This window comes from Tachyglossus aculeatus, unplaced genomic scaffold (genome assembly GCF_015852505.1).
Source record: "Tachyglossus aculeatus isolate mTacAcu1 unplaced genomic scaffold, mTacAcu1.pri scaffold_166_arrow_ctg1, whole genome shotgun sequence".
Classification (NCBI taxonomy): Eukaryota; Metazoa; Chordata; class Mammalia; order Monotremata; family Tachyglossidae; genus Tachyglossus; species Tachyglossus aculeatus.
Window position 1 is genome coordinate 8,076 of NW_024044889.1, and position 24,926 is coordinate 33,001.

The following is a 24,926-nucleotide window of genomic DNA, read 5'->3' on the forward strand; positions in this document are numbered from 1 at the left end:
AGTGGGCTGAGCCTTGCAAAAACTGGTGTGATGGGCTTAAAAAGCAAGCAAAAATAAATTTATAAGAAGGCATAAGAAAGGAGTTGGGGGGGCATTTGCTAAGGGTAGGGTGCAGAACAGCTGCAAGCACCAAAAAATCAATCAACAGGACCCAGAAATATTCTTTTGGCACCAAAATGAGCAAGGCACAATTTTTCTCCTTAGTCATGAATACGCTTGGCCTGAGAATTGGGATGAGATTCCATGGAGAAAGCTCAGGAGAGAGTAGTGATGATGGAGAAATGTCGGGGAATGGGGGTATCTGAAGAAACTGGGATTGTTGAATCCGGTGAGGAGAAGCCTGAAGGGCCACTTATGATGGGTTCCGAGTCTCTGATGGGGTGCCCCATGGAGAATAATAATAATAATAATAATTATGGCATTTATTAAGCGCTTACTATGTGCAAAGCACTGTTCTAAGCGCTGGGGAGGTTACAAGGTGATCAGGTGTCCCACTTGGGGCTCACAATCTTAATCCCCATTTTACAGATGAGGTAACTGAGGCACAGAGAAGTTAAGTGACTTGCCCAAAGTTACACAGCTAATATTTGGTTGAGCCCGGACCGGGAGAGCCCAGTGCTGTGCCTGGGGGTGGGGCAAAATAGAACCCGCTGCACCTTCTGCCGACACACACACGTGATCGGGAAGGGTGAACCCAGGACCCCAGGAAGGCTGGTGAGTGTGAGCAGGAGAATCTCAGATGAACAAATACTCCAGCCAGAACCCTGCCCTCCCAACCACATTTCCTATAAAGCTGGGGAGATGTCTGAAATGGAGCAGCAGGAGTCTCTCCACTATTTACCATGCCCTGCACAAGAACACACACATTAAACTGCATAAAACCTAGTCTGAGTCTGAACCAGGTTGTGATTGCCCCACCATCCCATTCTCCTGCCACATCTCCCCCAGCAGATCCTCCAGCCCCATGGAGAGGGGAAACCAAACGGGCATCTCAGAATTCCTCCTCCTAGGACTGTCCAACTTGGCAGAGCAGCGGCAGCTCCTCTTCATGCTGTTCCTCTGGTTGTACCTGCTTGGAGTTCTGGGGAGCCTACTCATCATCCTGGCCGTCAGCTTTGACCCACACCTGCACACCCCCATGTACTTCTTCCTCACCAACCTCTCCCTGGCTGACATCTGCTTCCTGTCCACCACGGTCCCCAAGATGCTGGTCAACATTCAGAACCACGACAAATCCATATCCTACGCTGGCTGCCTGGCACAAATGTACTTCTTCGTTCTGTTTGGAACTCTGGACCACTTTCTCCTCACAGGGATGGCATATGACCGTTACGAGGCCATATGTCACCCCCTCCACTACACCACCATCATGAGCCCACGGCTCTGTACCCTGGTGGTTGCTGGATCCTGGATCTTCAGTTCCCTCCATGCCCTGACACACACCCTATTGGTGGTTCGCTTATCCTTCTGTACCAATCGGGAAATTCTTCACTTCTTCTGTGAACTTTACCAGATCCTAAAGCTTTCCTGTTCTAGCATTTTCATCAATGAAGTAATCATGTTTGTCTCTGCAGTAGTAGTTGGGGTAGGTCCAATCACCGGCCTTCTGTTCTCTTACATTCGCATCATCTTGACCATATTGAGAATCCCATCTGCAGGGGGTAGGTGGAAAGCTTTCAGCACTTGTGCTTCTCACCTGTCTGTGGTCTCTTTATTCTATAGCACCATCCTCGGGACCTACCTTTGTCCAACATCTACCCAAACATTCAGTAAGGGCTCGATAGCATCTGTGCTGTACACAGTGGTCATCCCCACAATGAATCCCTTCATCTACAGTCTGAGGAACAAGAATATGAAAATGACCCTGAGAAACGCATTCAACAGGAAAAGTGTCTTCTCTCGAGGACTCTGACATGCTGATTCACCTGAGGCTTATTTTTCTCAGAAAGTTTAGCCAGCTCTCAAATATCACAGACTTTTTGTCATGTTCAATTTGGTTTTGTTCATTTTTCTTGGAGAGGAACAGACTACATTCCTAGTGAGAGTTTACCAATCTCCTTTATGGTCAACAATATTCTGTTGACCAGAGAAGCAGTGTGTCCTAGTGGAAAGATCAGGGACATGGGAGTCAGAGAAACTGGGCTCTTATCCCAGCTCACCACTTGTCTGCTGTGTGACTTTGCACATGTCACTTAACTCTTCTGTGCTTCAGGTCCTTATCTGTAAAATGGGGATTCAGTACCTGTTCCCCCTGCTACTGAGACTGTGACACCTAATCATCTTATATCTGCCCCAGCCCTTAGTACAATGCTTGGCACATAACCTATGCCATTATTATTAGGGAAGCAGCATGGCCTGGTGGACCTAGTATGGGTTGGAAGACCAGGGTTCTAATCCTGCTTCTGACACTTCTCTGCTGTGTGACCATGGACAAGTCACAAGTCACTTCACTTTTCTGGGCCTCATTTACCTCATCTATGAAATGGAGATTAGGATTGTGAGTCCCTTGTGAGAGAGAGATTGTGTCCATCCAGGAGGCCTTCCCAGACTGAGCCCCTTCCTTCCTCTCCCCCTCGTCACCCTCTCCGTCCCCCCCATCTTACCTCCTTCCCTTCCCCACAGCACCTGTATATATGTATATATGTTTGTACATATTTATTACTCTATTTATTCATTTATTTATTTTACCTGTACATATCTATTCTATTTAATTCATTTTATTTTGTTAGTATGTTTGGTTTTGTTCTCTGTCTCTCCCTTTTACACTGTGAGGCCACTGTTGGGTAGGGACTGTCTCTATATGTTGCCAACTTGTACTTCCCAAGCGCTTAGTACAGTGCTTTGCACACAGTAAGCGCTCAATAAATACGATTGATTGATTGATTGATTGATTGATTGATCCCGATTATCTTGTATCTACCCCACACTTAGTACAAAGCCTGGCACATGGTAAGCACTTAAATACCACTTAAAACAGAAAATCTCCTGGGAAATTTCCCTAAGCAAAGCCCAGCAGGGAGACCAGGCACTGAGAGTTTGTGTGTCTCTCACACGGAGCTGGGGGAGCCATAAACTGCGGGGCCTGAGGGACCAGAGACTTCTGCAAATAGTCCTGCCGTAAGCCCCAGTCACACCACCACTGTGCCTGTGGTTGGGGATGCAGCGCTTCGGCTTGGAGCTCCACATCTCCCCGTCCCTCTTCCCCCTCAGCTACACTGATTGTTCCAGGACGATTTCCCCACCACAAGGTCCATCAACCGAAGGGACAAAGAAGGCAGATGGTGCAGACAGCCTTCATTGCCCGACTGACCCCAAGACGACCTGCACAGGTAGGGAACGACTCCCCGTCCCAGCACACAGGAGCACCCATGCCTATTCCCAAGTCACGATGGGAGAACTTTAGCCTTCACTCTGATCCAATATTGAGGCTACAAGTACATCCCAGCCAGCTGCCCCAGGGGGTCCACAGGAGTCTAAAAGCCACAATATCGGGGCATTCTGAAAGTGAGATATGACCTCCCTACTCACATCAAACTTACAACAGCACTTAGAACAGTGTTCAGCGCTTAGAACAGTGCTTTGCACATAGTAAGCGCTTAACAAATACCATTATTACTTATTAATAATTAATTAATCAAACTAGCACTCTTCCCCTCTTCAAGGCCCTACTGTGAGCTCACCTCCTCCAGGATGCCTTCCCAGACTGAGCCCCCCTTTTCCTCTGCTCCTCCTCCCCTCCCCACCGCCTCAACTCCATCCCTCTGCTCTACCCCCTTCCCCTCCCCACGGCACTTGTTCATATTTGTTCAAAATTATTACTTTATTTTATTAATAATAATAATACTAAATATTATATATAGCTCTATTTATCTATATTGATGGTATCGATAGCTGTCTACTTATTTTGTTTTGTTGTCTGTCTCCTGCTTTCAGGCTGTGAGCCTGTTGTTGGGCAGGGATTCTCTATATCTATTGCCGAATTTACTTTCCAAATGCTTAGTACAGTGCTCTGCATAACAGTAAGCGCTCAATAAATCTGATTGAATGAATGAATCATTACTATTTTCACTGACACTTTCAGGGAACAGGAAACTGTCTGTCTCATTCCATAGCCATTACTGAATACACTATACCCCAAGATCTCAGTGCATAACAGGTCCTCTTTATTAAAACATCCCACTGGATCCCAGATAACAAGGTGCACCATCCTGGTACAAACAGATAGACACACACTTTTGCGGCAACTAGTTGTGCCTTTTATATTCTAATGCACCCCCTCTAAAAGTCTTCCCAGTTGCTGCTCTGCACCCAGAGGAAGTCCCTCCCTCCTTTTAATGAATTCTGGAGAGGAAATTTCTATTTTCTGGTGATGCCTCCAGTCCTAGGTCCTCCTTCTTTTGATGATCATAGGTTTGAACTATTTTTGAGAGATCCTTAGTTAGCCTTGCTGGTAGTCTGCGGGTAGCCTCAGAGGGAAGTTCCTCCTTTGGGTGATGCAAAGAGTGGGTCGCTGGAGGACTCTTCCAAGAATGAACAATTAGTTCCCGAGATGACCAAGCAGTCTGTCCAAGATCATCCGATGCACGCTGTATACACTATCTTGCTGGTATCACTTATCCTACAGCTTGTGGACCCTATACCCAGTGGACCAGTGGCCAACTGGTAACAGTTATTCTCCTTAATATCATGTAAATGGTTAGGGATAACTCATCTAATATCCCTAATTTACCCTTTAAGTCATCCAATAAGACAAGAATCTAAGACCGACCATTCCTGGGCGAGATCTTGAGAAGCAGTGTGGCCTAGTGGATAGAGCATGGACCTGGGAGTCAGAAGGACTGGGTTCTGTTCCCAGCTCCTGCCACTTGTCTGCTCTGTGACATTGGCCAAGTCACTTCACTTCCCTGTGCCTTCCCTGTAAAATGGGGATGGACTGAGAGTGCCACGTGAGACATGGATTACGTTGAACCTGATTAATTTGGATCTATTGCAGTGACGATGATGATGATGGTATTTGTTAAGCACTTACTATGTGCTAAGCACTGTTCTAAGCGCTAGGGGGATACAAGGTAATGAGGCTGTACCATGTGGAGCTCGCAGTCTTAATGCCCATTTTACAGATGAGGGAACTGAGGCACGGAGAAGTTAAGGAACTTGCCCAAAGTCACACAGCTGGCAAGTGGCAGAGCCGTGATTAGAACCCATGAACTCTGACAGCCAAGCCCGTGCTCTTTCCATTGAGCCACTCTACATACTACAGTGCGTCTGGCACATATTAAGTGTATAACAGATACCATAAAAAATGGCCCATCCACCTGGGTTGAGGGAAGTAGATGGCTGGTGTCCCAGATGAGATCATGGATGACAAATTTTTACCTAGAGAAGCAGCTTGGCCCAGTGGAGAGAACGCAAGCCTGGAAGTAAACAGGACCTGGGTTCTAGTCCCAGCTCTGCCACTTGTCTGCCCTGTGACCTTGGGCAAGTCATAGAACTTCTCTGTGCCTCACTTACCTCATCTATAAAATGTGAACTATGACTGTGAGCCCCATGTGGGATATGGAAAGTGTCAACCTGATTGCCATGCATCTACCCCAGGGCTCAGTACAGTGCCAGGAAAATAGTAAGAACTTAACAAATACCACTTTTAAAAAAAGAGTCAGGGGCAAAGCAAGGTGAGGATTTGCAGGAGAAGTGGGGTGGGACAGGTTTGAAGTGACAGGATGGCTTGGAAGACCTAACTGGTCAAGGGCCATCACAGGTGAAGACTGCTGGATACTAGGATTGCTCCAGAAGAAGGGCTGGCTCTCAGAACTGCGGTGCTGGAGAAAGGTGGGCTGGGGGTATGATCAGCATGGATCAGCCAAGCTGGACCAGAACCACCTAACAGAGTTTCATGGCTCCAATCACCTAGAATCCCACTGAGCCAACTAGAACTACTTCATACTCGCTGACACGGATTTCAACCTGCAGTGTTTAAACCCGGGAAATGCCTAGGCTTAACAATGGATTCAGGGATGGGGGAGAGTTTACTGCCTGGACCTTGGAGGTGTTAATTAGGTGGGTTGTCCTGCTAGAACAGGGAGAAGAGGGGGATATGTTTACCTGTCATCAAGGGTTTCTACAGGTTTTAAAAGCAGTAATCACATCGTAACAGCCATTTTCAGGATTCTATTAGTGTTATTCTTGAGTACTTACCTCATACTAAGCCCTGGTATTTAATCACTGGTATTTATTGAACACTTGTGTGTAGAGCACTGTACTAAGATTCTGGGAAAGCACAGCAGAAGAGGGTAGGTAGGCATAATCTCTGCAGTGAAGAAAAATACAAGAAAAATACAGGGTCCCAGTTCTCTGGACCCTGACCTCACTATGTAAGGGAAGAGAGACCCACAGGAGAAAAAGAACAACAGTAAATTACAATCCAAAATAAGATCCATTTCATGATTTAATTCCCCAAATTATCAAAATTTAATAAATAGCTAAAGCAGCACTTGGGGGCAGGGGGAATTACCAAGACTCTCTCCTCTCCAATCAAGAGTACTACAGTACAAATGCCTGCAGTTTTTTCCAGGGTTTCCTAGGTGGTATGGGCTTTATTTTCATCCTGCGGCAGAGAGGAAGAAGACTCACCTGGCCAGCCAGCGGCTCATCACAGACTGGAGCTTCCCTCTATTGGGGACCCCGGCAACATGGATGGCCCACCCTCCACTCTTGATAGAATCTGACTTCACTCCTCAAATTGTTGGGTGGGTTTTGAGGAGACTACTCTAGCCATTGGACCACCCCCTGCAGATGCCAGAACCCTCATTCTTATGGGAATCCAGAAATGTGGAAGATAAACAAGACTGGGAGGAAGGGCTGGAACTGAGCGTGGCAGAAACAAGTGTGTGGGGCTTTAAAAGAAGGCAAAAATAAACTTATTAAGAAGGAATAAGGAAGGAGTTGGGGGCATTTGCTAAGGGTCGGGTGCAGGGCAGCTGCGAGCCCTGAAAACCCCATCAACAGGACCCAGGAATATTCTTTTGGCACCAAAATGAGCAAGGCACAATGGTTCTCCTTAGTACTGAGTATGCTTGTGGTATGAAGTGGTATGAGATTCCATGGAGAAGGCTCCGGAGGGAGCAGTGATGATGGAGAAATGTCTGGGAATGGGGTGTCTGAAGAAACTGGGATTATTGATTCGGGTGAGGAGAAGCCTGAGGGGCCACTGATGATGGGCTCCGAGTCTCTGATGGGGTATTCCATGGAAAATGAGGAGCAGCCGGACTGAGAGCCCAATTCTGTGCCTGGGGATGAGGCAGAAATAGAACCCGCCTCAACTAGTGTTGACACACCCAGGCCCGGGAATGGTTGACACAGGACTCCAGAAGGGCTGGAGAGTCTGAGCAGGACAATCAAAGATGAACAAATATTCCGGCCAGAACCCATCCCTCCCAACCACATTTCCAATAAAGCGAGGAAATGTATGAAATCGAGTAGCAGGGATCTCTTCACTGTTTACCCTGCCCTGCCCCGGCAAAAACACATTAAACTGCATAAAGTCCAGACTGAGTCTGAACTAGGATATGACTGCTCCTCCATCCAATTCTCCTGCCACATCTCCCCCAGCAGATCCTCCGGCCGCATGGACAGGGAAAACCAAACCGGCATCTCAGGATTCCTCCTCCTGGGACTGTCCGACCGGGCGGAGCAACAGCAGCTCCTCTTCATGCTGTTCCTCTGGATGTACCTGCTCGGGGTCCTGGGGAGCCTGCTCATCATCCTGGTTATCAAATCTGACCCGCACCTGCACAAGCCCATGTACTTCTTCCTCACCAACCTCTCCCTGGCCGACATCTGTTTCCTGTCCACCACAATCCCCAAGATGCTGGTCAACATTCAGACCCACAATAAATCCATATCCTATGCTGGGTGCCTGGCGCAAATGTATTTCTTCATTCTGTTCGGAACTCTGGACCACTTTCTCCTCACTGGAATGGCTTATGACCGCTATGTGGCTTTATGCCACCCACTCCACTACACCACCTTCATGGGCCCACGGCTCTGTGCTCTGATGGTAGCTGGGTCCTGGATTATCAGCAGTCTCCATGCTCTGACACATACTTTAATGGTGCTTCGAATATCCTTCTGTGCAGACAATAAAATCCATCACTTCTTCTGTGAACCTATCCAGATCATAAAACTTTCCTGCACCGATCCACTCATCAATGAAATATTGCTCTTAGTTCTTGCTGCTCTGTTAGGGCTAGGTCCCCTCATGGGACTTCTGTTCTCTTACAATCAGATTTTCTCCACTATTTTAAGAATCCCATCTGCCGGGGGAAGGTTTAAAGCCTTCTCCACCTGTGGCTCTCATCTGTCTGTGGTCTCCTTGTTCTATGGCACTTCCGTTTGGGTCTACATCAGCCCCCGGTCCACCCACAAGGCCAGGAAAGACTCTATAGCATCCGTGATGCATTCAGTGGTGACCCCCATGCTGAACCCTTTCATCTACAGCCTGAGGAACAAGGAAATGAAAGGGGCCCTGAGAAAATTCATCAGTAGGAAATATGACTTCTTCCAGAGACTGTAATCCCTTCGTTTTGTTTTTTTGGCAACTCTTTCCCCTCTCATCTGCTGGTTGTCAGTGTCCCACAGGTTCTGTTCTGGGTGCCTACTTAGCACATTCTGCACTTAACTCGTTAGAGGCATCTATGTATTCATGTGGCTTTATTTACCACCTTGATCAATGAATAAATCCATCATCGGTATTTATTGAGCACATACTCTGTGCAGGGACGTGTACGCTGGGTAGAGTACAATACCACAGAGTTCGTGGACACATTTTCTGCCCACAACAAGTTTGCAGTAGAGAGGCGAAGATAGATCTTCACATACATAAAACAGTTATGGATCTGTATGTATGTGCTGCAGGGGTGAGGGTGAGGTCAATATCATGCTCCCAAAGGTAACAAAGCCAAGTGCACAGATGATGCAGAAGAGAGAGGGAGTCAAGGAAAGAAGGCTTAATCAGGGAAGGCTCCTATGAGGATGACTCCCAGTTCTCCCTCTCTAACCCTGACCTCCCACCTCTGACTTACAGGCCCATGGTTTTTCCCCGAACTCATGTTGTCTCCTCCAAGCAGCATTCTAATCTTGGTTCTATTCTTGGGTTTCAATCCCACATTTCCTCGTGGCCCTACGACAGCTCCACTTGAATGTCCTACCTGCATCATCATCATCATCATCAATCGTATTTATTGAGCACTTACCGTGTGCAGAGCACTGTACTAAGCGCTTGGGAAGTACAAGTTGGCAACATATAGAGACAGTCCCTACCCAAGAGTGGGCTCATTCAACGTGCACATTCAACGTGTTCAAAACTGAGAGCCACACCTTCCTTTGTCAAGCCCCTCCTTCTCCATTTCCTCCTAAATGTTCTCCTCCAAACGTTCCTCTCTCTGCTACCAATTCCATGCCTAGTCCCTGTTCTCAGAAGCTGGCTTCTTTGGCATGATCCTTGAATTCCTCATTCTCTTTCAATTCTCACATCATTCTCTTTCTAAATCCTGTCAGGTCTTCTTCCACATTTCCAGAATCCACCCTTTCCTCTCCATCCACGCTGGTCCAAGCCTGCAATCCTAGCCCAGCAAGACTACATCAGGTATCACCCTCATCACTGCTCTCCCGGCCTCTAGCTCTCCACCTCTCCAGCCCATTCTCTACACTGCTACATGGATCATCCTTTTTCAGCACCACTCAGCACACATCTCCTCACACCTCAAAAATCTCCAGTGGTTATCCTTCTCCTTCTGCAATAAATGGAAGCTCCTTGCCATTATCTTCAAAGCTCTGCACCATCTCCCTCCATCTTACATGTCATCTCTCTTCATCGGCTATTCCTCAGCACACCCAAGACTTCTCGGTAACCTCTGCCACCAGACAACGTCCTAAAAAAAAGAATTCTCTATCCAGGGTGCAAGGGTCTAGTCAAACACAATGGCTAAAAAAGAGCTATCTCATGAAGAATTTCTCTGCTCTTTCCCAGTAGCAAGGCTGCAGGTGCAGTGGCATCTGGCATGGTCAGAATCCCCAGTCCAGCACTGGAATCAGTTGGGATTCAATTGTCTACTGAAAAAACGTGGATTAGGAGTTTATAACTGAAGGTGTGTGGGTAACCATGCAGCTACCCTAGGGTTTAGGACATAATAAAAATTTAATAAACACCACAATTATTGTTGATTGGTTGTCTTAAGAGGTGGAATTTTCACTTTTATTGGAAAAAAGGAACTCAGCTCCCTTTCTGCAAATGTTTCTGGACAAATAACAAATGGGATATTTCTAAAACAAATCCGTACTGTTGATCTAAACTGTGAAAGAAATGGAAAAGGGTAGAAATGTTTTTTTTAAAAATGATGCCATGCTGTATTTTTATCCGTAACAACTAAACATTGGAGTCATGATCTGAAAATATTTGCTGCAGTAAGTTATAATAAGAAATAACCATAATAGGAATTGGGAAGGAGCAGCCTGAGCTTCAGGAACGGCTGTCCAGGGGAGCCCAGAAGGTTCATTCATTCATTCATTCACTCATTCAATCTTATTTATTGAGCACTTACTGTATGCAGAGCACTGAACTAAGCGCTTGGAGAGTTCAATTCCGCAATAAATCTGGGTTCCACCACTTAGCTGTGTGACCTTGGACAAGCCACTTAACTTCTCTGTGCCTCAGTTACCTCATCTGTAAAATGGGGATTAAGACTGTAAACCCCACGTGGGACAACCTCATCACCTTGTATCCCCCAGCGCTTAAAACAGTGCTTCGCACATAGTAAGTGCTTTACAAATACCATAAAAGAAAAATCCCCAACCACAGCAGATTTAGAGTCAAGAAGGAATAATGATATTTGTTAAGTGCTTACTATGTGCCAAGCACTGTTCTAAACACTAGGGGAGATACAAGGTAATCAGGAAGTCCCACTTGGGGCTCACAGTTTTAATCTCCATTTTACAGATGAGGCAACTGAGGCACAACAGACGTTAAGTAACTTGCCCAAAGTCGCACAGCTGATAAGCGGCAGAGGCAGGAATAGAACCCACGACCTCTTTCCACTAAGTCCGTGCTCTTTCCACTAAGCCAATGTAAACTGTCCCCAGTAAGATTACATTATCATCTCCAGATATCTCCCTCAGCAGAACCAGGAGGGGCGAGGGCAGAAACCAGAAGCTGAGTGTTCATTCACATCTAACAAGGAGCTCAGGGAGCCATGGAGTGTGAGTCCCAAGGGCCCAGAGGCTCTTGCAAATAGTCCTGCCATGAGTCCCTTTCCCATCCGCACTGCCACTATGAGTGAGGATGCGGCGTTCCTGCCTGGGACCCTGAATTTCTTGCATTCCTCTTCCCACACAGCCACATCAATTGTTCTAGGAGGAATTCCCCACCACAAGGCTCATCCCCCGAGGTACAGAGGAGTTAGACGGCGTATGAAAAGGACATTGCTTGACGGACCTCAAGACAACCTGCACAGGTGAGGTATGTTCCCCCCGAGCCAGCCCATGGGAACACCCACACTTGTTACCCACCCCTTTCAGGAGAACTTCAGCCTTCACGCTACTCTGATACTGGGACTAAAGTATGTCTCAACCCACCCACCCGATGGTAAGCCACAAGATTGGGGCTTCCTGAGAGTGGGGTCAGTGGCCACATCATCCCGGTGATGGCAACAGTGACCAGGTCTGCCGGGTGGGAATTGGAGCCGTGAACTCCGTCCCTGACGGCCAGGGGCTGGGGAGGGGGCTGGGAGAAGGGCATGTCTCTGGGGGAGGTGCAGACCCCCATTAACTTTCCACTGGAGTGTGGGTCCTCATCCCGATCCTCCAAAGGCTCTTCTTCTCTGTTATATGTTACTGACCACATTTAGGAGAGAAACCAACAGCCACATGCATGTGCTGAGTGCTCTAGTCTGGGTGTGAGCAGCTGCTCTTCTTCACTTGAAATGCCTAGCCTTCTATGTTCAGGTTGGAACACACTCTGAGCAGGCTCAGGTGAAGTCACAGAACATGCGGGGACAGGTAGTCTTGGGTCCTATATGCAGGAAACTTCACCCCTACACCAATCTATCAACCAATCATATTTATTGACCGCTTACTGTGTGACAAGCACTGTACTAAGCACTTGGGAGAGTAAAGCCCAGCAATATGACAGAAATACCCCCTGTCCACAATGACCTTACAATCTAGTTGGGGAGACAGACAATAATATAAATAGATAATGATGATGATGATGATGATGATGATGATGGCATTTGTTCAGCGCTTACTCTGTGCAAAGCACTGTTCTAAGATACACATTCTGGCCACCCTTGCTTTCAGATCACTGACAGAGAAGGGAAAGGCTTCCAAGTGTGGGATGGTTCCAGTCACAATGACCTTTTTTCTACAAAAGCCACCTAGCTCACCTGATCTTGTGTCCACATTATCATTATCATCATCAATGGTATTTATTGAGTGTTTAGTATATGCAAATACTGTACTGAACCCTTGTGAGAATACAATACAACGGAGTTAACAAAGCAAACCAATAGTGTGCAGTGCTTCTTCTTCTGCAAGGGATGGAGAAAGGACAGGGACAGCCAAAAGTCATTAGAGGTCAGCAGCTTGAGCCATGCAGCAGGAATCAGGGACCAGTGTGTCAGAGACTAGGTACCCAGGGGAGCTCTGTTCTAGCTAACTCTGCTGGCCACAGTGTGACAAATAATGCCTGGGCTGGGTTTCTATAGTGTTTTTGTCCATCATCTTGGATGCCATCTGAAGGGGGTAATGCTGGTGTTGACTTCTCCGAGTTTCGGGTATTGCCCTGGGAGTTTCTTGGCTAAAATCCAACAGGTCTCCCCTGGTCCCTACCAGGCCTAATACTAACCTGCCCAAACCAGGATGTTTCACCACCAGAATTGGTTATGGTCACCAAGCCAACCTTGTTCACTTTAAATTTAACCTTTCCTGCCCTAAAACTGACCTCTCCTCTGCCAGGCAAAACAATTTTTCTTCCCTTATTGACACCCATGCCCATCACCCACGTCAGCTGTTCAGGGCATTTACCTCCCTCTTCAGGCCCCCTGTTCCTCCCCGTCCTCCATCCCTCACCCCCAATGATCTGGCCACCTACTTCATTAGGAAAATTAACACCATCAGGTCTGAGATCCCAAAAGTTACTACTCCCCCTTCTCCATCCCCCCGCTCTCAACCTTCTCCTCTACCTTCCCATACTTTCTGACAGTATTTTCAGAGGAGATCTCCTTCTTCCTCTCAAGTGCCACCCCTGCCACCTGTGCTTCTGACCCCATTCCCTCTCATCTTATAAAAACTCTCACCCCTTCCTTCCTCTCCTCCTTAATTTCCATCCTCAACCACTCACTCTCCAATGGCTTCCTCCCATTTGCCTTCAAACATGCCCAATTCTCCCCATCCTAAAAAAAAACCCTCTCTTGACCCCAACGCTCCTTCCAGTTATTGCCCTATCCCCCTACTACCCTTCCTTTCCAAACTCCTAGAGCGAGTCGTCTATACTCGATGCCTCGAATTGCTCAACTCCAATTCTCTCCTGGATCCCCTCGAGTCTAGCTTCAGTCCCCTCCCTTCTACCGAACTGTCCTATCAAACGTCCCCAATGACCAATGATGCATACAGTCCTAGTTCCTCCTTCTTTTAATGATCATAGATGTGAACTGCATTTGAAAGATCCTTAGTGACCCCTGATGATGGTATGTGGGAACCCTCAAGGGGAAGATATTCCTTTGGGTGATGAAAAGAGTAGGTCTCTGGAGGACTCTTCCAATAATGAACAGTTAGTTCCTGAGTTGACCAAGCAGTCTCTCCTAGACCATTGGATGCAAGCTGTATGTACTATCTTGCTGGTATCACCTATCCTGTAGCTCATGGGCCATGTACACAGTGGACCACTGCCCGACTAGTAAAAGTTACTCTCCTTAACATCATCTTAACGGTTAGGGATGTACCATCTAACATCCCTAATTTTCCCTCTAAGTCATCTAGTAAGACAAGAATCTAAGACCAACCACCTCTGGGTGAGATCTTGAGAAGCAGTGTGGCTTAGTGGCTAGAGCATGGACTTGGGAGTCAGAAGGGCCTGGGTTTTAATCCCAGATCCACTACTTGTCTGCTATGTGACATTGGGCAAGTCACTTCACTTCCCTGTGCCTTCCCTGTAAAATGGGGATTGACTGAGGGTGCCATGTGGGACATGGACTGCGTCCAACAAAATTAACTTGGATCTATTGTAGTAAGGATGATGATGGTATTTGTTAATAATAATAATAATAATAATAATAATGGTATTTGTTAAGCACTTAATATGTGCCAAGAATTGCTCTAAGCGCTGTGGGGGAGACAAGGTCATCAGGGTGTGCCATGTGGGGCTCACAGTCTTAATCTCCATTTTAAAGATGAGGGAACTGAGGCACTGAGAAGTTAAGTGACTTGCCTAAAGTTACACAGCTGACAAGTTGTGGAGCCTTGATTAGAACCCATGAACTCTGACTCGCAAGCCTATGCTCTTTCCGTTTAGCCACGCTGCTTAGTACAGTGCCCCTGGCACATATTAAGTGTGTAACAGATACCATTAAAAAAATAGTCCATTCACCTGAGTTGAGTGAAGTAGATGGCTGGTGTCCCAGATGAGATCATGGATGAAAGATTTTCATCTTGAGAAGCAGCTTGGCCTAGTGGATAGAGTACGGGCCTGGGAGAGAGTAGGACCTGAGTTCTAGTCCCAGCTCTGCCACTCGTCTACCATGTGACCTTGGGCAAGTCATTGAACTTCTCCATGCCTCGCTTACCTCATCTGTAAAATGGAAATTATGACTGTGAGCCCCACGTGGGACATGGAAAGTGTCAACCTGATTGCCATGCATCTACCCCAGGGCTCAGTACAGTGCCTGGCAAATAGTAAGAACTTAAAAAATACAATAAAAAAAAAGAGTCAGGGGCAAAGCATGGTGAGGATTTGCAGGGGAAATGTGATAGGACAGGTCTTGGGAGTGATCAGATGTCTTTGAAGTCCTAACTGGTCAAGGGCCATCACAGGTGACAACTGCTGGATATTAGAATTGCTCCAGAAGAAGGGCTGGCCTTCACGACTGCAGGGTTGGAGAAAGTTGAGCTCGGGGTATGATCAGCATGGATCAGCCAAGGTGGACCAGAACCTCCCAACAGAGTTCCATGGCTCCAATCTCCTAGTATCCCTTCCAACCAACGAGAACTCCTTCATATCAACGGACACAGATTTCAACCTGCAGCGTTTAAACCTGGGAAATGCCTAGGCTTAACAGTGGATTCAGGAATGGGGAAGAGTTTACTACCTGGACCTTGAAGGGGTTAATTAGGTGGGGTTTCCTACTAGAGCAGGGAGAAGAGGGGGGTTGTTTACCTGTCATCAAGGGTTGCTAGAGGATTTAAAAGCAGCAATCACATCATAACAGCCATTTCATCATTGTATTAGTGTTATTAATAATAATGGCATTTATTAAGCACTTACTATGTGCAAAGCACTGTTCCAAGCGCTGGGGAGTTCACAACGTGATCAGGTTGTCCCACGGGGGGCTCACAGTCTTAATCCCCATTTTACAGATGAGCGAACTGAGGCCCAGAGAAGTGAAGTGACTTGCCCAAAGTCACACAGCTGACAAGTGGCGGGGCCGGGATTTGAACCGATGACCTCTGACTCCAAAGCCCGGGCTCTTTCCAGTGAACCACGCTGCTTCCTCTGTGTTATTGTTGAGTACCTACCTCATACCAAGCCCTGGTATTCAATCCCTGGTAGTTATTGAACACTTGTATGTAGAACACTGTACTAAGCTCCTATACTAAGCTCCTGTACTGTACTAAGCTCCTTGGAATGCACAGCAGAAGAGGGTAGGCAGGCATAATCTCTGCCCTCAAGAAAAATACAAGACACGGTCTCAATTCTCTGGAACCTGACCCCACTAAATAAGGGAAGAGAGACCAATAGAAGAAAAACAACAACAGTAAATTACAATCCAAAATAAGAGCCATTTGAAGATTTACTTGCACAAATTATTAACATTAAAACGAATAGCTGAAACAGCACTTGGAGGAGATAATTATCAGGATTCTCTCCTCTCCAATCAGGAGTACTAGGGTACAAAAGCCTGCAGTCTTTCCCAGTGTTTCCTAGGTGGTTATGGGCTGTACTTTCAAACTGTGGGGGCAGAGGAAGAAGACTGCCCTGACCAGCCACTGGCACATCACAGACCGGAGCTTCCCTCTTATGAAGACCCCGGCCGCGTGGATGACCCACCCTCCAATCATGAAAGAGATCTGACTTCACTCCTGTAATTGTTGGTGGGTGGAGGGAATACTACTCTAACCATTCGACCACCCCCTGCAGAAACCATAACCCTCATTCTTATGGGAACTACAGACATGAGGAAGACAAACAAGACTGGGAATGAGGAGTAGGATGAGCCTTGCAAAAACTAGTGTGATGGGCTTAAAAAGCAAGCAAAAATAAACTTATAAGAAGGCATAAGGAAGGAGTTGGGGGGCATTTGCTAAGGGTAGGGTGCAGAACAGCTGCCAGCAACGTAAAGTCCATCACCAGGACCCAGAAATATTCTTTTGGCCCCAAAATGAGCAAGGCACAATTTTTCTCCTTAGTAATGAATAGGCTTGGCCTGAGAATTGGGATGAGATTCCATGGAGAAAGCTCAGGAGAGAGTAGTGATGATGGAGAAATGTCAGGGAAAGGGGGTGTCTGAAGAAACTGGGATTGTTCATTCCGGTGAGGAGAAGCCTGAAGGGCCACTGATGATGGGCTCCGAGTTTCTGAGAATGAGGAATAGCTGGACCAGTAGAGCCCAATACTGTGCCTGGGGGTGGGGCAGAAATAGAACCCGCTGCACCTTGTGCCGACACACACGGGCCTGGGAAGGGTGGACCCAGGACCACAGGAAGGCTGGAGAGTGTGAGCAGAAGAATCTCAGATGAACAAATACTCCAGCCAGACCCCAGCCCTCCCAACCACATTCCCAATAAAGCTGGGGAGATGTCTGAAATCGAGCAGCAGGGGTCTCTCCAATGTTTAGCCTGCCCCGCCCCGGAACACACACATTAAACCGCATAAAACCTAGTCTGAACCAGGATGTGATTGCTTCACCATCCCATTTTCCTGTCGCATCTCCCCCAGCAGATCCTCCAGCCCCATGGAGAGGGGAAACCAAACTGGTGTCTCCGAATTCCTCCTCCTGGGACTGTCCAACCTGGCAGAGCAGCGGCAGCTCCTCTTCGTGCTTTTAATCTGGTTGTACCTGTTTAGGGTTCTGGAAGCCTGCTCTTCCTCCTGGCCATCAGCTCTGACCCACACCTGCACACCCCCATGTACTTTTTCCTCACCAACCTCTCCCTGGCCGACATCTGCTTCCTGTCCACCACGGTCCCCAAGATGCTGGTCAACATTCAGACCCACGACAAATCCATATCCTATGCTGGCTGCCTGGCACAAATGTACATCTTCATTCTGTTCGCAAGTCTGGACCATTTTCTCCTCACTGGAATGGCATATGACCATTACGAGGCCATATGTCACCCCCTCCACTACACCACCATCATGGACCCACAGCCCTGTACCCTGGTGGTTGCTGGATCCTGGATCTTCAGTTCTCTCCATGCCCTGACACACCCCTTATTGGTGGTTCGCTTATCCTTCTGTACCAATTGGGAAATTCTTCACTTCTTCTGTGAACTTTACCAGATCCTAAAGCTTTCCTGTTCTGGCATTTGCATCAGTGATGTAATCGTGTTTGTCTCTGTAGTAGTGATTGGGGTAGGTCCAATCACCGGCCTCCTGTTCCCTTACGTTCGCATCATCTCCACCATATTGAGAATCCCATCTGCAGGGGGTAGGTGGAAAGCCTTCAGCACTTGTGGTTCTCACCTGTCCGTGGTCTCCTTATACTACAGCACCTCTCTTGGGACCTACGTTTGTCCAACATCGACCCAAACATTCAGTAAGGGCTCGATAGTGTACACAGTGGTCATCCCCACAGTGAATCCCTTCATCTACAGCATGAGGAACAAGAACATGAAAATGGCCCTGAGAAACGCATTCAACAGGAAAAGTGTCTTCTCTCGAGGACTCTGACATGCTGATTCACCTGAAGCTTATTTTTCTGAGAAAGTTAAGCCAGATCTCGAACCTCGCATACTTTTTGTCATGTACAATTTGGTTTTGTTTGTTTTTTGTAGGAGAGGGTCAAACTCTCACATTCCTAGTGAGGGTTTACCATCCTCCTTTATGGTCACCAATATTCTGTTGACCAGAGAAGCAGTGTGGCCTAGTGGAAAGATCAGGGACATGGGAGTCAGAGAAACTGAGCTCTTATCCCAGCTCACCACTTGTGTGCTGTGTGACTTTGGACAAGTCACTTAATTTTTCTGTGCTTCAGGTCCTAAACTGTAAAATGGGGATTGAGTACCTATTCCCCCTCCTACTGAGGCTGTGAGTCCTACGTGAGACCTAATCATCTTATATCTGCCCCAGCCCTTAGTACGATGTTTGGCACATAACCTATGCCATTATTAATAGGGAAGCAGCATGGCCTGGTGGACCTAGTATGGGCCTGGGAGTTGGAAGACCAGGGTTCTAATCCTGCTTCTGCCACTTCTCTACTGTGTAGCCATGGGCAAGTCAATTCACTGTTCTGTGCCTCATTTACCTCATCTATGAAATGGAGATTAGGATTGTGAGTCCCTTGTGAGACGGGGATTGTGTCCATCCCGATTATCTTGTATCTACCCCACAGTACAGTGCCTGGCGAATGGTAAGCACTTAAATACCACTTAAAACAGAAAATCTCCTGGGACATCTCCCTAAGCATAGCCCAGCAGGGAAACCAGGCACTGAGAGTTTGTATCTCTCTCACACGGAGCTGGGGGAGCCATAAACTGTGGGGCCTGAGGGACCAGAGACTCCTGCAAATAGTCCTGCCGTAAGACCCACTCACACCACCACTGTGCCTGTGGTTGAGGACGCAGCGTTTCTGCTTTGAGCTCCACAGCCCCCCGTCCCGCTTCCCTCTCTGCTACACTGATTGTTCCAGGACGAGTTCCCCACCACAAGGCCCATCATCCGAAGGGACAAAGGAGGCGGACAGTGCAGACAGCCTCCATTGCCCAACTGACCCCAAGACGACCTGCACAGGTAGGGAACGACCCCCCCGTCCCAGCACACAGGAGCACCCCTGCCTCTTCCCAGTCACGATGGGAGAACTTTAGCCTTCACTCTGATCCAATATTGGGGCTACAAGTACAGCCCAGCCCCGTTCCCCAGGGGGTGCTCAGAAGTCTAAAAGCCACAATATCGGGGCATTCTGAAAGTGAGATATGACCTCCCTACTCGCATCAAACTTACAACAGCACTTTGAACAGTGCTCAGCGCTTAGAACAGTGCTTTGTACATAGTAAACGCTTAACCAATGCCATTATTAAGTATTAATTAATTAATTAATCAAACTAGCACTCTTCCCCTCTTCAAAGCCCTACTGTGAGCTCACCTCCTCCAGGATGCCTTCCCAGACTGAGCCCCCCTTTTCCTCTGCTCCTCCTCCCCTCCCCACTGCCCCTACTCCATCCCTCTGCTCTACCCCCTTCCCCTCCCCACAGGACTTGTTTATATTTGTACATAATTGTTACTTAATTTATTTTATTAACAATAATAGTAAATATTATCTATAGCTCTATTTATATTGATGGCATTGATGCCTATCTACTTTTTTTGTTTTGCTGTCTGTCTCCTGCTTTCAGGCTGTGAGCCCGTTGTTGGGCAGGGATTCTCTCTATCTATTGCCGAATTTACTTTCCAAATGCTTAGTACAGTGCTCTGCATAACAGTAAGCGCTCAATACATCTGACAATGAATGAATCATTTCTATTTTCACTGACCCTTTCAGGGAACAGGAGACTGTCTTTCTCATTCCATAGCCATTACTGAATACACTATACCCCAAGATCTCAGTGAATAACAGATCCTCTTTATTAAAACATCCCACTGGATCCCACATAGCAAGGTGCACCATCCCAGTACAAACAGATGAATACATAGTTTTGCAGCAACTAGCTGTGTCTTTATATTCTAAAGCACCCCCACTAAAAGTCTTCCCACTTGCTGCCCTGAACACAGAGGAAGTCCCTCCCTCCTTTTAATGAATCCTGGAGAGGAAATTTCTATTTTTGGGTAATGCCTCCAGTCCTAGGTCCTCCTTCCTTTGATGATCATAGGTTTGAACCATTTTTGAGAGATCCTTAGTTAGCCTTGCTGATAGTATACGGGAACCCTCAGAGGGAAGTTCCTCCTTTGGATGATGCAAAGAGTGGGTCGCTGGAGGACTCTTCCAAGAATGAACAATTAGTTCCCGAGATGACCAAGCAGTCTGTCCAAGACCATCCGATGCAGGCTGTATACACTATCTTGCTGGTATCACTTATCCTGCAGCTTGTGGGCCCTATACCCAATGGACCATTGGCCAACTGGTAAGTGGAAAGAGCACAGGCTTGAGTGTCAGAGGTAGTGGGTTCTAATCTCAAGTCCGCCACTTGTCAGCTGTGTGACTTTGGGCAAGTCACTTTACTTCTCTGGGCCTAAATTCCCTCATCTGTAAAATGGGGATTTAGACTGTGAGCCCCCCATGGGACAACCTGAGCACCTTGTAACCTCTCCAGCGCTTAGAACAGTGCTTTGCACATAGTAAACGCTTAATAAATGCAATCATTATTATAATTGTTATTATTATCATTATTATTATTATTATTATTATTATTATTCTCTGTGCCTCAGTTTCCTCATCAGTAAAATGGGGATTAAGATTGTGAGCCCCAAGTGGGACAACCTGATAACCTTGTATCTATCCTAGCACTTAGAACAGTGCTTTGCACATAGTAAGTGCTTAACAAATGCCATCATTATTATCCCGAAGTGTACTTTCCAAGCACTTAGTACAGTGCTATGCACATAGTAAGCACTCAATAAGTACTGTACTTTGCAGCTTGAAGATCATGATTCAATCCATCAATAAATCAATCAGTAGTATTTATTCAGCATGTACTGTGTGCAAATCATTGTACTAAATTTTCCAGAGAGTACAAATGGAGGCATAAAACACAATCCCTTCTCACCTGATTAACAATCTAACTGGGAAGATAGACACAAAATAATTTGCAAATAGGCAGGAAAAGAGAAAAGGAAAGATGGATAGATGCAAGAAGAAAAGAGAAGCCAAGAGCAAAGACCCAAACTCTTCATCCATTCATTCATCCATGAGCATTATCTTCTTGAAATGCTCTCCCTACTCTAAATCTGTAAATAACACAAAAATAATTTGCCTTCTCTAAAAATCCCATTTACTTGAAATAGCCTGAAAGATTGAGACCAAAGTTAATTTGGGAACATAATATGCAAGTGTAGACGCAAATGGTGAACCCTAGCCGTCCAGACTGTAAGATCATTTTGGACTGGGAATGTAGCTGTTAATTGCTATATTGTACTCTCCCAAGCACTTGGTACAGTGAGTGCTTTGTACACAGTAAGCACTCAATAAATGTGACTGACTGAATGAATGAAAGAATGAAGGTCTTCACCCAGAAAATCCCTGGCCAGAACACTGAACTAGGCTATTGGTAAAAGACAATAAAAGTAAAAGGCAGGGGCCCTGCCCTGAAGAATCTTACAATCTAATGGGCTTGTTGCAAGGAGCCGAGCACAGCCTAAAAATAATTGCTCTGGTGCTTGATCATTTATATTAAGATGAAACTATTACCAAGGGTCTTCCCTTCATTTTTTAAATTTCTGATCTTTTAGCCCTAGGATTAAATACACAGTTATTAAAGTTGATTCTAAATTTTCAATTGAGTAACAAAACCTTCTGACAACTGCAGCAGGTAAAGAGGATTGAAATTTCTCTGAACCCAACCTCAAATAATTTTGCATATGATTAAACTACAGAATCCTGGGTTTCTCTCAATAATTCATGGACTGGTTCATGAATAAAAAACAAAAGTGTGTTCAGTAAATGGACGGACTTCACAAAAAAAGGTACAAAGTATTATTTTTTCCCTAAAAGTGATCTCTCAGATGAATGCTTGTTTGCTTTTCTTTATGAAACATTGCATGAATTATTAAAATAAAGTTATTCAGTGTTCAGTTTAATAACAAAACTATTAGGGGTTCTATGTGATTTAAACTTGATTTTCCTTTTGAAATCACTTTGAAGATTTTTATTCATGCTTTACTCTTTAGTAGCAAGTTAGTTATCTTTCCTGCCAGTTCAAAGGAGTCTCAGTTGTTTTCTTAATCTAACCCTGCACTGGCTTCTTATTTGAACCTCGGAGAGAATTTTCAAAAAAAAAAAAGAGAAGGTTGCTGTGTCATTTCTTGAGTTGTAATGCATGTGACTTGAACAAACATTATTATGAGGTTTCAGGTCAAAGACTGTCCTCTTCCCCTCAGCAGTACAATCATGCAATAAGTGATGAAATGCCTATTGAAAATCAGTTCAACCATATTCTGACATCTTATAATACATGGTATTTGGTGAGTGCTTATCATATGTAGTGCACTGTACTAAACACTTTGGAGAGAACAATGCAATAAACTTAGTAGACATAATCCCTTCCAACAAGTAATTTACAGTCAATTACAGATAGGGGAAATAGCAGAGTATAAGGCAAGGCCCTATGTTAGCTAATGTAATGTGCATGGGTTGGAAAATGCACTGTGTAACTTGCCATCATTTTCCCTTCCCCACCATCTCTCTCCTTGTTGGTACCTTAGCTCCATTTGCTTTTCCAAATACCTTTCCCTACACCTCTACCAGGACCTCCTGGAGCAAATAATAATAACAATAATAAGAATTAGAATATTTGTTAAGAACTTACTATGTGCCAAGCACCATATTAAGTGCTGGGGTAAATTCAAGATAATGAAGTCAGAGACCGTCCCTGTCCCACATAGGGCTCAGAGTCTAAGTAGGAGAGAATTCTCACTTTACAGATGAGGAAACTAGGTACAGAGAAGTTGAGTGATCTGTCCAGGGTCACACAGCACAGCCAGGATTAGAATGCAGGTTCTCTGCCTCCTACGCATGTGCTTTTTCCACTAGGCTATGCTGGTTGCTGGCATTTTGATGTTCTTCATTTTCCTATTCCAATTTCCCCATCTCATTGCAAACTCCTTGAGGGCAGGGTATGTGCTTCTATCTTCTATTGGATATTCTCCAAAAATCTAGTACAGTGCTTGGCACACAGAAGGGGCTCAGTCATTGCAGGAAGGATGTTGGTGTTGCCTGGAAATCATCTCAACTGCCTGACCACACACTGCCACACAGAACAGTCAGGGGTTGCTTTAAAATCACAGTGGTAAAAAAAGGCACCTGCTAATCTTCAACACAAATAGGAAATGTGTACTTCCTTTTTTTTATTTTTCAGGAACACACTGCCCTATCTACTTAACACAACCCAAAATGTACTTGGTCAGCACTTGGCAAATACCCCAATTGTTGTTATTATTACCAGCACTTAGAACAGTGCTTTGCACATAGTATGCAGTTAACAAATGCTATTATTATTATTATTATTATTATTATTATTATCATCATCATTTTTATCATTATTATTATATTATCATGCTACCTAGGTCAGATGAAGAGCTGGAAGAAGGCAGTAGGGGAATAAAACTGCAGAAAACACCCAAGTGCCTTTTTACCCACATGAATTTTTAGAGCAATAAAGGCAGGGGACTACTAAATGAATTGGAGTGCAAAGTCTTTCCATCCAACCACATTCTTAATCATCGATGTTCTCTTTATCTGTGCATCGTGTAGATGACACTTCCCCACTTGGCAAGATCCTCGGATGCCCCATTTAACGGTGCTGTACAGAAACACCACCCTGACTGGGAAGGCTGTTGTTTTGCAAAAATCCACTTCAGCAGGCTTGAGCCAACAAACCACATGAGAATGTTAACCCCGGTTTTACCACAACTTCATTTTCCAGACCAGGCAGATCGCTGAATCTAGGTTCTTACCTCTGGGCCAGTGGGGAATAAAGCAGTAAATGACCATTCAAAGAGGTTATGAGGATCAGGCAATTAAATTGGTATAAAGTACTAGGAAAAGGCTAAAGAGAGTCCAATTCTCAAGTATATGAATATCCAGGAAAATGTATTGAGCAACTGAGAATGTAGTGCAGAGCAATCAGGATACATTGGCCTCTAAATTCTAGATCAGCCAACCCGGCTCCTTTCAGGTTGACTATAGCCAAGCATGACAGTGTCTGCTCCTGATCTATTACTATTAAATATCATCATCATCATCATCAATCGTATTTATTGAGCGCTTACTGTGTGCAGAGCACTGTATTAAGAGCTTGGGAAGTACAAATTGGCAACATATAGAGACAGTCCCTACCCTACAGTGGGCTCACAGTCTAAAAGGGGGAGACAAAACCAAACATACAACAAAATAAAACAGAATAGATATGTACAAGTAAAATAAATAAATAAATAAATAAATAAATAAATAGAGTAATAAATATGTACAAACATATATACATACATCTTAAATCCCATACAAGGAATGGCTAGCTGGTTGATTTGGAAAATTTGATGAAATGAGGCAGATTATTTTGTTTGAAGTTCTAAGAAACGAAATATAAATTTAGAATGGAGACAATGTAAATTTGCAGAATTAACAAATGACACTCTGCTACTTAAAAATATGTTTACTGAATTGCAACTCTAAATAGGCAGTCAAAATAGAAACCAGCCACCGAATTAAAAACAGTCTGACCCAAACTCTGTTTCTTCGGCCATTTCTAGAATGGCCAGTCATCCAGGATAGATTGTTAAAGTCCTGAAATAG

General features: G+C 45.6%; 2 protein-coding genes across 2 annotated transcripts; both read left to right on the forward strand.

The window, feature by feature from the left end:
• Nucleotides 1-964: 964 nt before the first annotated feature.
• On the forward strand, nt 965-1,912 carry LOC119923266 (olfactory receptor 7A10-like). Its single transcript, XM_038742725.1, has one exon. It carries the CDS (start codon nt 965-967, stop codon nt 1,910-1,912), a length of 948 nt encoding a protein of 315 aa, XP_038598653.1.
• Nucleotides 1,913-7,624: 5,712 nt separating this feature from the next.
• Nucleotides 7,625-24,349, forward strand: LOC119923268 (olfactory receptor 50-like). The gene is given in 6 exon segments (XM_038742726.1): nt 7,625-8,110; nt 12,706-12,723; nt 17,226-17,334; nt 17,337-17,839; nt 20,354-20,544; nt 24,313-24,349. Coding segments are annotated over 6 exon segments (1,344 nt in total).
• Nucleotides 24,350-24,926: the final 577 nt, after the last annotated feature.

Bases quoted from the DNA above. Each gene is read 5' to 3' on its own strand.
- LOC119923266 (XM_038742725.1), top strand. From the start codon at position 965: ATGGAGAGGGGAAACCAAACGGGCATCTCAGAATTCCTCCTCCTAGGA.